General features: G+C 35.6%; 1 protein-coding gene across 1 annotated transcript; it reads right to left on the reverse strand.

Annotated features, from left to right (window-relative positions):
* Window positions 1–1,509: 1,509 nt before the first annotated feature.
* LOC145157601 (putative histone H2B.1) lies at window positions 1,510–2,154 on the reverse strand. Its single transcript, XM_079076629.1, has one exon. The coding sequence runs from the start codon at window positions 2,084–2,086 to the stop codon at window positions 1,640–1,642; it is 447 nt and encodes a 148-aa protein (XP_078932755.1). The 5' UTR covers window positions 2,087–2,154; the 3' UTR covers window positions 1,510–1,639.
* Between the last annotated feature and the right edge of the window lie 11,281 nt (window positions 2,155–13,435).

The raw sequence follows: 13,435 nt of genomic DNA on the forward strand, positions 1-13,435 counted from the left end.
CCAAACTTCCATATTTTATTGGATATGATGAATTTGAAATTTGAATTTATGATTCTGCATATTATTTTGAATTATTATTTGGAAATCTTTCATCTACATCAACATATCTATCTTCGGTATATATTTTTAATTGGTGCAAATTTTTCGGATTTATTGATTGATTGTATATGAATATGATCTGGAGGGCAGTTTCGTAAATGTAGATGAGGAAAAGAAGCGGGAAAAGACAATTTAGGGCTGCTGGGAGAATGACACGTGGACAGATACTACTTATTTATTAGGATAGGGGATATATATATATATATATATATATATATATATATATATATATAGAGAGAGAGAGAGAGAGAGAGATTAAATATCCTTCGACCTTTTTTTTGTACGTATTTACGTGCCATGTCAAATAAATAGTGATAAGTGTTATAGTTTAAAACATTTGTTATCTTTTAAAATAATTAGGAAGATAATTGGAAAGATATTTAATCTCTCATATTTGTCATATTAAATTTAAAATATTCTAGCCGTTGCCAACGACTACACAAACGCTAATATTTTAAAAATCTTGCGGCAAAACTGTAACACGTGGGACGTATACCGCACAATTGTTTGCGGATCGACACGGTGTTTACCGCATACCGCAGTATGGACCGGGGCGAATACATGAATACATAATAGATGTTGCCGAGGTTGACGTTATTGCTCGTGCAAAAAAAAAAAAAAAAAAAAAGATAAAAAACCAAAAAAATCGAAATTTTTCTACCACGTACAGAAAAAGTAGGTGTTGCCGGTGCCACACCGGGACACCAAGCAAAACCGCCCCTGTGTATGGGGTACAAGGCACATGGACACGTCTAATCGTTGTGAGGCTTATATATGTAGCTTTCTCTAAGAGGATAATTGCCCTATATTTCTCAGCTCCATTAGATTGTGGGTCGTTAAGTGTATTGAAATGATATTGAAGACCTCTAGATGTGCAAATCTTGTGGAACTAAGAAATGCTGAAATTGATGTTGTTCGACACACACACAAAAAAAAATAAAAAAAAAATAACTGGGTTTGTTCTCAAATAGTACCAAACAAAAGAAAAGGGCATCCTAAAATTGCAACCGATGAGAAAGAATAAATAACCATGTTAATGGCCACAAGGGGCAAAATTAAAACGATCTGTTGCGCTAAAACTGGATAGAAGATTTTGATTCGAAACAAAATCCAAAAACCTTCAAAAACCATTTCAATGAACAAAAACAACCTAACAATATATAAATTTTTTCCATTAAAATAACCTTCTAGGATATACCGATTTGCCTAAAGCATTTGCAAATTGCAACTACACGTTTAATTCGTCACCACTGTGTACTCTATGTAGAGACCTAATCAAGAGCACTCAACCATTTCATAAGGGCATAAGGAACCAGCAACAGATCATATACAAGTTCACCAACGAAATCACATCCAACCAGAAGATTTATAAGAAACTTAAACATGGACAATGACGTTATGGATACCCAATTCTAAAAACCAAACTTTTCAAATAGATTAACTGTTTGACAACAAAATATAACCAATTCATAATCTGATACCCACATAGTTCATCGAGAAAGATGAAATTATACAATGAGTAAACCCTAAACCACCAAATCTAAGAACTAGTAAATTTGGTAACAGCCTTCGTCCCTTCCGAGACAGCATGCTTTGCCAACTCCCCTGGCAAAACCAACCTCACCGCTGTCTGGATCTCCCTCGACGTAATTGTCGGCTTCTTGTTGTACCTCGCAAGCTTCGATGATTCTGAAGCAAGCTTCTCGAAGATGTCGTTAATGAAGGAATTCATTATACCCATGGCCTTGCTTGAGATCCCGATATCAGGATGAACCTGCTTCAACACTTTAAAGATGTAGATCTTGTATGTCTCCACATTCTTCTTGCTTCTCTTCTTCTTCTTGTCGGCGGCACCGGCGCCAGATTCCTTGGGAAGCTTCTTCCCGGCCTTTGGTTTTTTCTCGGCAGGGGCTTTTTCAGCGACGGCGGCTTTCTTCTCCTCCGCAGGCTTCTTCTCAGCTGGCTTCTTCTCTGCTTTTGGCGCCATTGAAGGTATTTGAATTTTAGAGAAAGAGAGACTGATTTTCTAGAGAGAGAAAGAAAGATTGTTGTTTGTGGGATGTGATTGTAAACGGAGGTTGGCATTATATATGAACTGAGACGTGTGATCTGATTGGTTGATTTTAATTGACCCGGATCGCGAGTATTTTGCATCTGATTGGTTGATTTTTTTAGGGAGAATTGTGTCATTGCACATATTTGTTTCCTTAATTTTATATCTAGCATTATTTGTAAAAGATATATATATATATATAAAAATAAAATAGGGTCCGTCTCACTAATAAACAATAAAATATGTTAACCTCTTTAAATATATCATTCGGGAATAATACATGATAAAAATTAAGAAATATTTGTAATACTAGTAGGATTTTTCTTTTTTAAATAATAAAACGTTATTAGAAAGCTTTTAACTATTTGATTCATCAGCTTTTTTTCAAAGTTGTTGTGACAATTTAGGACACAATGAGATTAAAGAAAAGAGCAATCTTCGTAAATGGTCTATGTAATTTTCATAAATATCAATTTTGGTCTCTAATATTTTCATTATCACGAAGGTATCTCACCCATATAAAAAATATATATTTTTTACTTTTTTCAATTTTTTTTATTTTTATATTTAATTATAATTTATTTAATTTTAAAAAAAAAAAATCACACTCACCCCACCAATCACCACCATACATAATTTCCAACACAAATCAAGTCCACCACCACATTACCCAATACCACCATTCACCAGATGAAACCCAACACCACCATTCTAATTCGTAATGTTCTAATGAAACCCAAAAAATCATAATCAAACTTATGATGAACAATATGCATAAGATGGGTTGAAAGAAGATGAACCAAACACACACACACATAGAGAGAGAAGGAAGGAGGGATTTGTATATCATGTGGCATCCTACAACTCTTTTTCAATTGAACTTTTTCATGTTTTCCAAACTTTCATACGTTAATATGTGTTTTTCTCTTCAATCGACCCATCGATTTGCTTTTATAGGAACAAAAAAATGTGCAACCATAGTCATATACCTTAATCTTTCCTATTTCGACAAAGCAAAAACCATCATAGGTTCAAGCGAGGCAAACCCTTTCTTAATCGAAGTCCTTCAAGAAAACATCGATTTCAGATCCAAAATCAACGCTCTTCATACTCTATCATTTCTCATATTTCCACTCAAACGTCCAACGACTCGTATCATTTGGCATCATCAACGCCCTATAACCATTTATTTCATATTCAAATTCTCGATATTGGGGGTTTTACTGATTTTACAAGTTCGGCAACTTAAATCATTAATTCAAAGTCTTAGTGAATTCTCCAAAATACCGCATACCATACATATATATCAGCTCAAGGTTGTATCGGGTCTATTTCACCCTCAAGTCTATTTCAACTTATATGTCAGCCCAAGGTTGTACCGGGTCTATTTCACCCCCAAGTCTATTTCACCCATGAGTCTATTTCAACTCATATATCAGCACAAGGTTGTATCGGGTTTATTTCACCCCACAGATATATAGGAAACAAGCACACACGCATACGACACATACAATAATAGTCACAAAGACTACAGGCACATATAATCCATAGTGTCCTACAGTATAGTGAGCAAACTCACATCACAAAGCATCTCAAAAGTTAACACGCCCTCAAAATCCCACAACAGATGCTAAATGCCACCTAGATAATCACACAAGGCAAACGTTTAATCTACATATTAAGATATATTAATACCTGAACAAAATCCAAAAGTCAAAAGTCAACCCTCAAAGTTAACGGTCAGAGTCAACAATTAATGTTGACTCCAGCTGACCGCCATGACGTGGTCTTCCTTGGCCACGTCGTGACCGACATACTACCAAACAGTCGGGAAAATCCCAACTGTCATGCCTTGGTGACCTAGGACCACTATGTGGTTATCGAGGTTCCAACAGCTTAATGCATTAAGTTGTTTTCTTCGATTCCAAGAGCTCCAAAGCTCAGATCTAGTCCAAAATATGATCTAGAAGGATAAAGTTAACTTTATCCATTAGGACAACCCAAAAGGTCCAAAACCCAAATCTCTAAGTCCCAAAAGGCTTAACAATGCAAGAACTTAACCATTAAGCACTTATTCCATAAGGTCTAAAATCTATCCTTTCCAAAATTGATTATAGCACCAAAACTAACCTAAAAGTTGGTGATTTATAGACATGCATGTCCAATGCATGTCTTGAACCCATATTAGTTCAAAATGAGGGTTTATGACTTATATCACATGCATAGATTGAAGACCCAACCAAACTCCAAATCCAAGGCACAAAACTACCCCAAATAGAGATTCATAAAGTTGCAAACTTTAAGAGATCTCGCCATCCCAAAAAACAAGAACAAGAAGTTTTTGGGACAAAACTCAAGATCTAGCAACCTAGCATGATAAAAATCGAGTATTGGACACTTATAAAGGTCCAGAAGAGTGCTAAGGTGAATAATGGTGACTTGCTTGCTTGATTTTTGCTTCCTTATTCCTCCTTCTTCCTTCTTTATATTCAAGGAACACCAAACTAGCTCAATAATGGAGGAACGTGATTAGAGTTTTCTTTAGAGCTTGAGGGAGCTGATGAAGGCTCAGGATGAGCAAACCCTTGCCTCCTCATTCCATTAAATAGGGAGCAAACCCGGAAAAATAGCGTTTTCACATCAGCCGTCCACCACCCCGTGGTGGCTTAAATGAAATACATGAATCCTTCTCACCTCACCACGTCATGGTGGTGCCTCCAATACGTCGTGGCAACCTTCAAAATGATAATTTTGGTTACAAATAAAGTACCTAAAGATTTGGGCATTACAACGCTCCCCCACTTGAATTAGACTTTGTCCTCGAAGTCAGCCACCTCAAATAACTATGGGTAACGCTCCTTTATATCGTCCCCATGCTCCCACGTCCATTCAGAACCCTTTCAGTGCTGCCACTGCACCTTCACAAGATCCACAACTTTGTTTTGCATAGTCTTCGTCCTCCTGTCAAGGATCACCACTGGTCTCTCTATATAATTCAGATGATCATCCACCTGAATGTCCTCCAATAGAACAACTGCATAATCATCAACCAAATATTTTTGCATATGAGAGACATGAAAAGTGCTATGAATCTGACTGAGCTCATCGGGCATATCCAAACGATATACAACCCTGCCCACCCGGGCTAAAACCCTATAAGGACCAATATACTTAAGGATATTATATGCTCAATAATCATATTAAAGTGATATTGCTAATTAACATATGATACGAATTGGTCACACTAACAAAAACTTGATACAATTGATTATTTATTAGAAATTGATTTTAATAAACATTCAATAAACTATTATAAGTAAATTTGAAATTATCTATTTATATGAAATAGTTAAATTTCATTAGCAAGTAAACGAGAATGGTAGTTGGTCAAGAGGTAAAGGTCAACAGGTCAATTAGTTAACATATGTAGAATCGGGACGCTTACGAATTTACGATCCCACGACCCGATTTGACGATTCTACCCAAAAAGAAGCTTACTAAGATCGAAATTGAAATACCAAACATAGGATCACAGAATCGTGCGATTTTAGGATTAAAATCACATTTTTTATAACACTGGTATTGAGCATTTAAGCTCGAGAAAGGGAACATGGGAAGGGAAGGAACACGACCACATGTGTTTACGGAAAAATAGAGAAACATTTTTGCATAAAACTCACCGAACTCCCCTCTCCCTTTTATTCTTGTTGCATTTTGTACCCGGTGCATCATTGATGGGAGGGATACTAGGGACGACCATTTCCATATGTTTATGGAACTTAGAAAAAAAAACAAGAAAGAGAGATAAAAATTGTTGTAATGACGGTGTGGCTTGTAGACTGGGAAGGAAGGGATAACTTGGATGATTTCCACATATGCAGCTTCTCGTTCGACTTGACATGGAACAAAACAAGTTTGTAACAAATTTTCATGTCTCATTTCAAGTTATAAGCCTAAATTACATGCATACTCTTGTAAATCCATGCTCCCGCTCTTGTACCATATGATATCACAATTAACAATTCCAACCATAAGTAATACATGACGAGGTTGTACCATGCCCACTTGGAAACACTTATTACGTACACTCTTATAATTGCTAGGAAACCTTCATACACAGATCATAGCATCAAGTCTCTCATACTTTACCTTTTCATAAATCATACTACATTGTATAGTATGTAAAGTTCTCTATGTAACATCTTAAAATAAGGTCATAAGCTTAACCTAGAATAGACATTTAAATATCTTAAAGTTATTTTGTGTGTGTGTCAAATCATTCAAGGGGTTTAATTGTTCGTATAATTATATACAAACAATGAAACAAACATGTATGGAAACGATATATGTTTAAAATTATCGCATTTATAATATCTTTATTTTTGCAGTACACACAATTAATTTAATGTCAAAACTATAGCATGGGATGTAATAATCGTTTATTGATTTTTTTGCAAGAAAATATCAAATTTATAAGGAAAAATTTAGTTATAATAAGTAAATAATATAAAATATAAGGTAAATTTAGTTATAATAATTAAATAATATAGAATATAAGGTATATAGAACTTGAGAAATAAATTGATAATTAAAACAATATTATTAAATGATGAGAAAGTGTTTTTGGTCCGCCATATAGAGCGGCCACTATTTGAAAACATTTGGCCTCAAAGATGTAGTTCTTTGGAAGGATAATGACTTAAAATGGTAATATATTTTTCGATTAGTACATATTTGGTTACTGAGTTTTTTTTTCGTCCACATTTACCCTTTAACTTATTAAATTGTATACATTTAGTCATTATGACCGGCTACCCCAAGTTAGCTGGTAAAAATGACTTAATATGGTAATATATTTCTCACTTTGCACACATTCAATACTTAATATTTTTCTGCACATTTAGTCATTAATATTTTTTTTTGTATTAAAATAAGTCATTTTTGTTTTTTGTACTCATTCAGTATTTATGAATGATTTATTTAGGTTTTTTCTCACGACATCTTTCGTGGGACAATCATTAATTAGTTGTTTGAGACTTTTGATGCTCATGTCCATCGCAATCTCGACTACTTAGTTGCTTAGGTCATGTGTTTTGAACATCATGACTTTTTCATACGATCGTATTTTGGTCTACTACAACTTTCGTTTAGATTACTCTCGTTAAAAAGTAATACATTTTTACTTACAATCTTTATATCCATACGTTTTTTTATGAATGCATGTATGGATGTTTTTTTTTATAAAATCCTAAGTAAAAATATATTACATTTTAACGGGAGTAATCTTAACCAAAGTTCTAGCAGACTCAAAAATTGAACACATGGATATAAAGATCGTTAAAATCTAATATTGTATGAAGAAGTTACGACGTTCAGAACACAAGACCTAAGCATAACCAAAAGGCATACACAACCAAGCAGTTGAGATCGCGATGGACATAAACATCAACAACTCCAAAAACCTTATCAATGCTTGTGTCACGTAAGATGTCGTGATAAAAGTCTAAAGAAATCATTCATAAGTACTGAATGAGTACAAAAACAAAAATAACTTATTTTGAAACAAAAAAATATTAAGGACTAAATGTGTATAAAATGAAAAATATATTACCCTATTAAGTCATTTTTTTCGGTCAACCTGGAGTAACCGGTCATAAGGACTGAATGTGTACAGTTTAACAAGTTGAAGGGTTAAATATGGACGGAATAAAAACTCAGTGACCAAATATGAACAAATCAAAAAATATATTACATTTTTAAGTCATTATCCCGTAAAAAGACTAGCCCTGTAACGCCTCGATTCTCAGATATTGTTTAAATATGAATTTCTTGGATTTTAAGGTCTACTCGACGAGTTGGTTGTCCTACTCGTCGAGTAGCAGCGGGATGGGGACGCATATTTAGTGGCCTACTCGCCGAGTCCATAAAGGGACTCGACGAGTAGGAGCTGGCAGATGAAACCCTAATCCCGGGGTTTTGCACCCTATTCAAGGAAGCATAAGCCTCCTTTGGCCTCTTTGCAGTCCATTGAGAGCTCAGAAAACCCTAATTCGTGTGGTGCTTCATTCTTGTGTGTTTAAAGCTTTGGAGAGGAGATCTTTTGAGAAGAGGAGCTTGAAGGACAAAAGGCTAGGGGCAAGGAGGTGTGGGAAATCAGAAATCTACCTCAGATAGCATCATTTGGAGGTATCAAGTCGTCGCCTTTTCTTCTTTTTCCTCCTAGACCTCTTTTGGTTGAGATCTAGGGTTTTTATGGTTTGGTTGAGAAGATAAGGTGAGATATGGGCTAGATCTGAAGTTGTAACTTCAGATCTGGACCTTTCTGGGGTTCTAGAGTCATAAAGCCCCAAATTTGGTCATGTATGAAGCCTCTTTGAGTATGAAACCCCATTGTGAGCTTGGAATTGTCATTTAGAGCCTTTGTAGCTATGCATGCACGTAAAGTTTGCAACTTTACGTGAAAAGCATGCCTTAGAAGCTTGGATCTGTAATTTGGAGCCACTGCATGGCTTAAAAGAGTCTGTATGGCTTAAGGACTGATGGAACTCGGCGAGTCGCAAGGTTGACTCGGCGAGTCTCATGAAGATGAGCTTGGACCCGACGAGTTGGATGAACAACTCGGCGAGTCCGATGAAGATTGCGGTAGACTCGACGAGTTGGATGAACAACTCGGCGAGTCGGTTGAGGTTTCCCCAATTTATGTATGCGCGTGTAACCGTCGAGTTGCAAGAAGGAAACTCGACGAGTGGCCTTAGGATTTCGATCGTAAACCGAAGGAACTCGACGAGTCACTCCGGTGACTCGGCGAGTGGGCTAGTACTTCAAGGGACTCGGCGAGTTAGGGTCTACATGGACTGTTGACCTTGACTGATGACTTTGAATTTGACCAGGGTTTGATTAGTTGGCTTATGGGGTACATTGGAAGGTTGGGAACTTATGGGTATGATTATACTATGGTAATAGGTGGTGGAGTTTGTGGCAGCGATTCGAGGGTTGAAGTTTATCTACCGAGTCGACATCTGCAAGGTGAGTTATCCTCACTATATCGATAGGGTCTAAGACACCAAGGCCGGCCCTTTAGTTGTTATTGTTATGGTATGATACATGTGGTTATGACATGTTAGATCGAAATCAGGATAGACAATATGTTATGCTCTTATGATCCGTAGGGATTGATATGTTAGTGACCTGCTAGGTCGGTGCTCTAGTTACGAGAGATTGCTATGATTGGTGATCAGTGAGATAGATATGTTTGATGCTTGTATATGCCAGTATATGTTAGTTATGCGCACATGGTTATTTGCTTGTTGCTTGGGTTGAGGCGGTCCTGATTTGTGCGGAAGGCCAACATACCCTATGAGCGGTCCGGAGAGACTGTAGGCCCACGTGGCGGTCCAGTTATGCCGAAGGCTCGGGACAGATTTAGATAGACTGTAGGCCCTACAGAGCGGTCCAGTCAGGCCGATGGCCCAGCATGCATGTTGTTGATTGTCTGTTACTGATATGGTATTATCGGTGTGGTATTGGTATTAGACCTGTCAATGGGGCGGGTTTGGAGCGAATCACCATTGATCCAAACCCGTATAAAAAAATAAAAACATGACCCGCCCCGCTCCAATAACCCTCAGGGTCTTGAATAGTCGAATCCATACCCGTATCCACCGAATCAACGAATACCCGACCCATTAACCCGACCCTTTTATAATATTAAATTTTCGTAATTTTTATGTGTTCCACAAAGTAATATTTCTCAAAAGGATAAAATGTCTACTTAAACAAGATGTACATTAATTAATACTCAAAGTCCAATACAATAAAAATCACATTTTACTTAGACATCGAGTTGTATATTTTGTTGTCATATATATATATATATATATATATATATATATATATATATATATATATATATATATATATATATATTAAATGGGGCGGGTCATAAGTGGAGCGAATCGACCATGATCCATACCCGACCCATTTGCTAAAAGGGTAAACGGGTATGGATCGTAAACGGGTAAACGAATCAAAAATTAAAATCCAAACCCGTTAAATTCTTATGGGTTTGGAGCGAATCAGGGTCAAAACCCGCCCCATTGACAGGTCTAATTGGTATTTTGGGGGTAGCTCACTAAGCCCTCGGGCTTACAGTTTTCAGTTTATTGTTTCATGTACTTCAGGAGATCATGGCAAGGCGAAAGCGTGACCGTACCGCTCCTCATCCTTATGATCTGGTTATTGGGACACTCTGATGAATAATGATTGAAAACATTTTTGTAAACAAATACTATCTGGTTTTATTTGTGATTGAAAAAGTTTAAATTTGGCGTGAAATTTTTGGATGTTACAAGCCCATATTCTCAATTGGATTTACTGATTTACATTTTACAGTTTGAAAATGATCTATCAAGTTAGAAGCTAAAATAAACAGAAAAACAATTTAACAGTAAGTTTATTTATTTATTTATTTTAAATTGCATTTACATTTAGTAATTTACAATTAAAAGATAAATGGAAAGAGTTTAATACATATAATGATTATCTTATAAAACAAAGGACAATATATTTTATTTATTTATGATGAAGGTAAATCGCACAAAAGTAATTATGTTTTAGAAAAAAAATCATTTATGATATTGTGTTATGTTTTGTTACAATTTAATTACCAAGTTTTCTACTTTTTCAATTTTTTGTAATATTGACCACTTGATTTGTTAATCCAGTTACTCGTTGACGTGACATGTTGATGTATCATATTGTTATGTTTTTGTTTTAGTTGTTAGCCACTTAATCTTTTTATGGTATGTAGTTGAAAGTTGTTCAATTTTAGTAGAAAACTATATTATTCAACTTAACAATTTATATTTCATGTAGTATTTGTCATGTAACTTTACCTTATTATTATTATTATAATTATTAATGTATGTAACATCAGAATTTGTAACCTGTGAAAATTGTTCGATTTCTTTTATTTTATTTGTATTTTATTTTAGAAAAAGGATTAGCAAATATCAATTATATCGTGTATACTTCAAGGATTGTGTGTGAAAATACTTTTCCACAATTTATAATTTTGATCATATTGTATGTAGTAACATGAAACCATATTTGTATAAGTCAAAAAAACTTTATTCGGGCTGTATGATTTAGTTAAAAAAAATTTTTTTGGTAGAAAAGCATTTGACTTTGAGCATTTGACCATATCTCTAAATATTATTAAAAGAGAACCTTTAATTCTAACCTAAAACAATCCGGGCCGTTGATTACATTTCAATCCTATATTCTCCACTATATTCTCCACCTTTAGATTATTTGTTGACGTCATGGTATGGTATTGGTCAAACACCGTTACATAATTGTCTTCTTTCGTTCGTCATTCTCTCTCTCTCTCTCTCTCTCTCTCTCTCTCTCCAATCGCGACCTAAAGAAACAGCGAAACCATTCCCGTCTACTTCAATCTTCTTCATCAATCTCAGATTTTAGGGTTTCCCGTCTAGCAAGGCAACGATGTGAATATAGTCCTTATTGTTGGGTTTTAAGCATAAGAACAATCCTATGTGCTCATACAAACCCTAATGCTTGGATCTGGGTTTCTCTATTATACATGCAATGAATCCAAGACTTACAAACCCTAGATCTATCAAATAAGAACTGAAATAAGGGTTTAGTAATTACCTTTGATTGTTATATAGCAATAACAATCAATCCTTGCTTTGATTGGCTTCAGAAAGCTTAGTGCCTCAAGTGTTGCACCTCTAATGGAGTCACAAACACCACCAAGCAACTTGGATGAAGAGGGAGGAGAGAAGAGGCACCAAAAACGGCTGGAAACCCTAAAGGATTACTTGTCCACGTTTTTGGGGCTTAAGGGTCCTTTATATACATGTAGGCTATTAGGGTTTGCAACTAGGAAACCCTAATCTGACTGCTTAAGCCCTAAGCAGTCCAATGGACCATTCCAGAAGGCCCTTGGACGATTTCTTTATGGTCCTCCATATAGAATTTGTCCATTGCCATCTAATGGATCCTAAGCCCAACTTTGTAACTATCTTATAATTACAATATCAGTCCCCTTAATATAATTAATCTCTTTTAGTCACAAAATTAATTCTTAATTAATTCTTGACTAATATTAGTTAAACAATATGATTTCTCCTTTAATATATTATTCTTATAATATATTAATAAATCATAATTAAACCTTTCTCTCCTTAATTCATCCTACATATTGCTATGCTGAAGGCAACCCAAAAGGACCATGCTCATAATCGGGTCAAGTACATACCAAAATAGTTATGGACTTAGACACTAATCCAACAGTCTCCCACTTGGATAAGTCTAATAACTATTCTGCGTATGACTTCAGAACCTGATCAGCAATCGTAGCTTCCAAAAGCCGCTGACAACTCTGATCTTATCAGGTACGCGTGTCCTTTAGATAAGGGATCATATATTTCTCCATTCTACAAGATATCGTATAGACATGAGACATGGATTGAAATCATTCTCTCAGTCTATGTGTCGTTTCCCGATTTCTGATTTATGACGACTGACTAATTGAACAAATCAAATCAGTCCTGGCCCGGCCGAGCACTTTCCTTTGTCATCACTAAATCATCGAGGGGCCCACAGACATCGCTTTTATCCCACCTTGGGTAAAAGGAGTGGATAAACTTTTACTCAAATGCTTGCTTGCACCTACTAATCGAATCACACACAACAATAAGTTTTATAACACCAAGTTACTGGTGCGTTTACTTATCATTAATGTGCAACCGACCATCAAATAACAACTCACACGTCTCGGTTTCAAGAATATACAATGTTATCGTCTCACCAATCACTCGTGATAAAACCATGAAGTGATTCAAGTGAGCGTGAGTTTAATCCAATACTTTAATCTTATCAAAGCACTCATGAACTCTGCAACAAACTTGTGCTATGTCTAAACACTTTCGACAATCTACAGACAGATTCATGACAGTCTTCCTTCATACCTACTTCTAACGTATGACTGACTGTAGAGGTTCGAATAACCTAGTTATTCTGGAAGTCAAAACATGCAAAAATGAAACGCAATAATAATATTAATCCTATATGGTCCCAAAACTTTTGAGCGTAAATAAAAACACTTTTATTTAAACACCATATTGATTACTCATTATTCATTGCTTACTGTTTCAGAAAATCAACTTATTACTCGAATTATAACCACGATTGTCCCATGCTCCAAGCATACACACTTTGGTTTCCTATGGTCCATACTTTGTGAAATAGATCAAT

Source organism: Lactuca virosa, chromosome 1, assembly GCF_052849685.1.
Source record: "Lactuca virosa cultivar CGN04683 chromosome 1, Lactuca_virosa_CGN04683_v6, whole genome shotgun sequence".
In the NCBI taxonomy this organism is placed as follows: domain Eukaryota; kingdom Viridiplantae; phylum Streptophyta; class Magnoliopsida; order Asterales; family Asteraceae; genus Lactuca; species Lactuca virosa.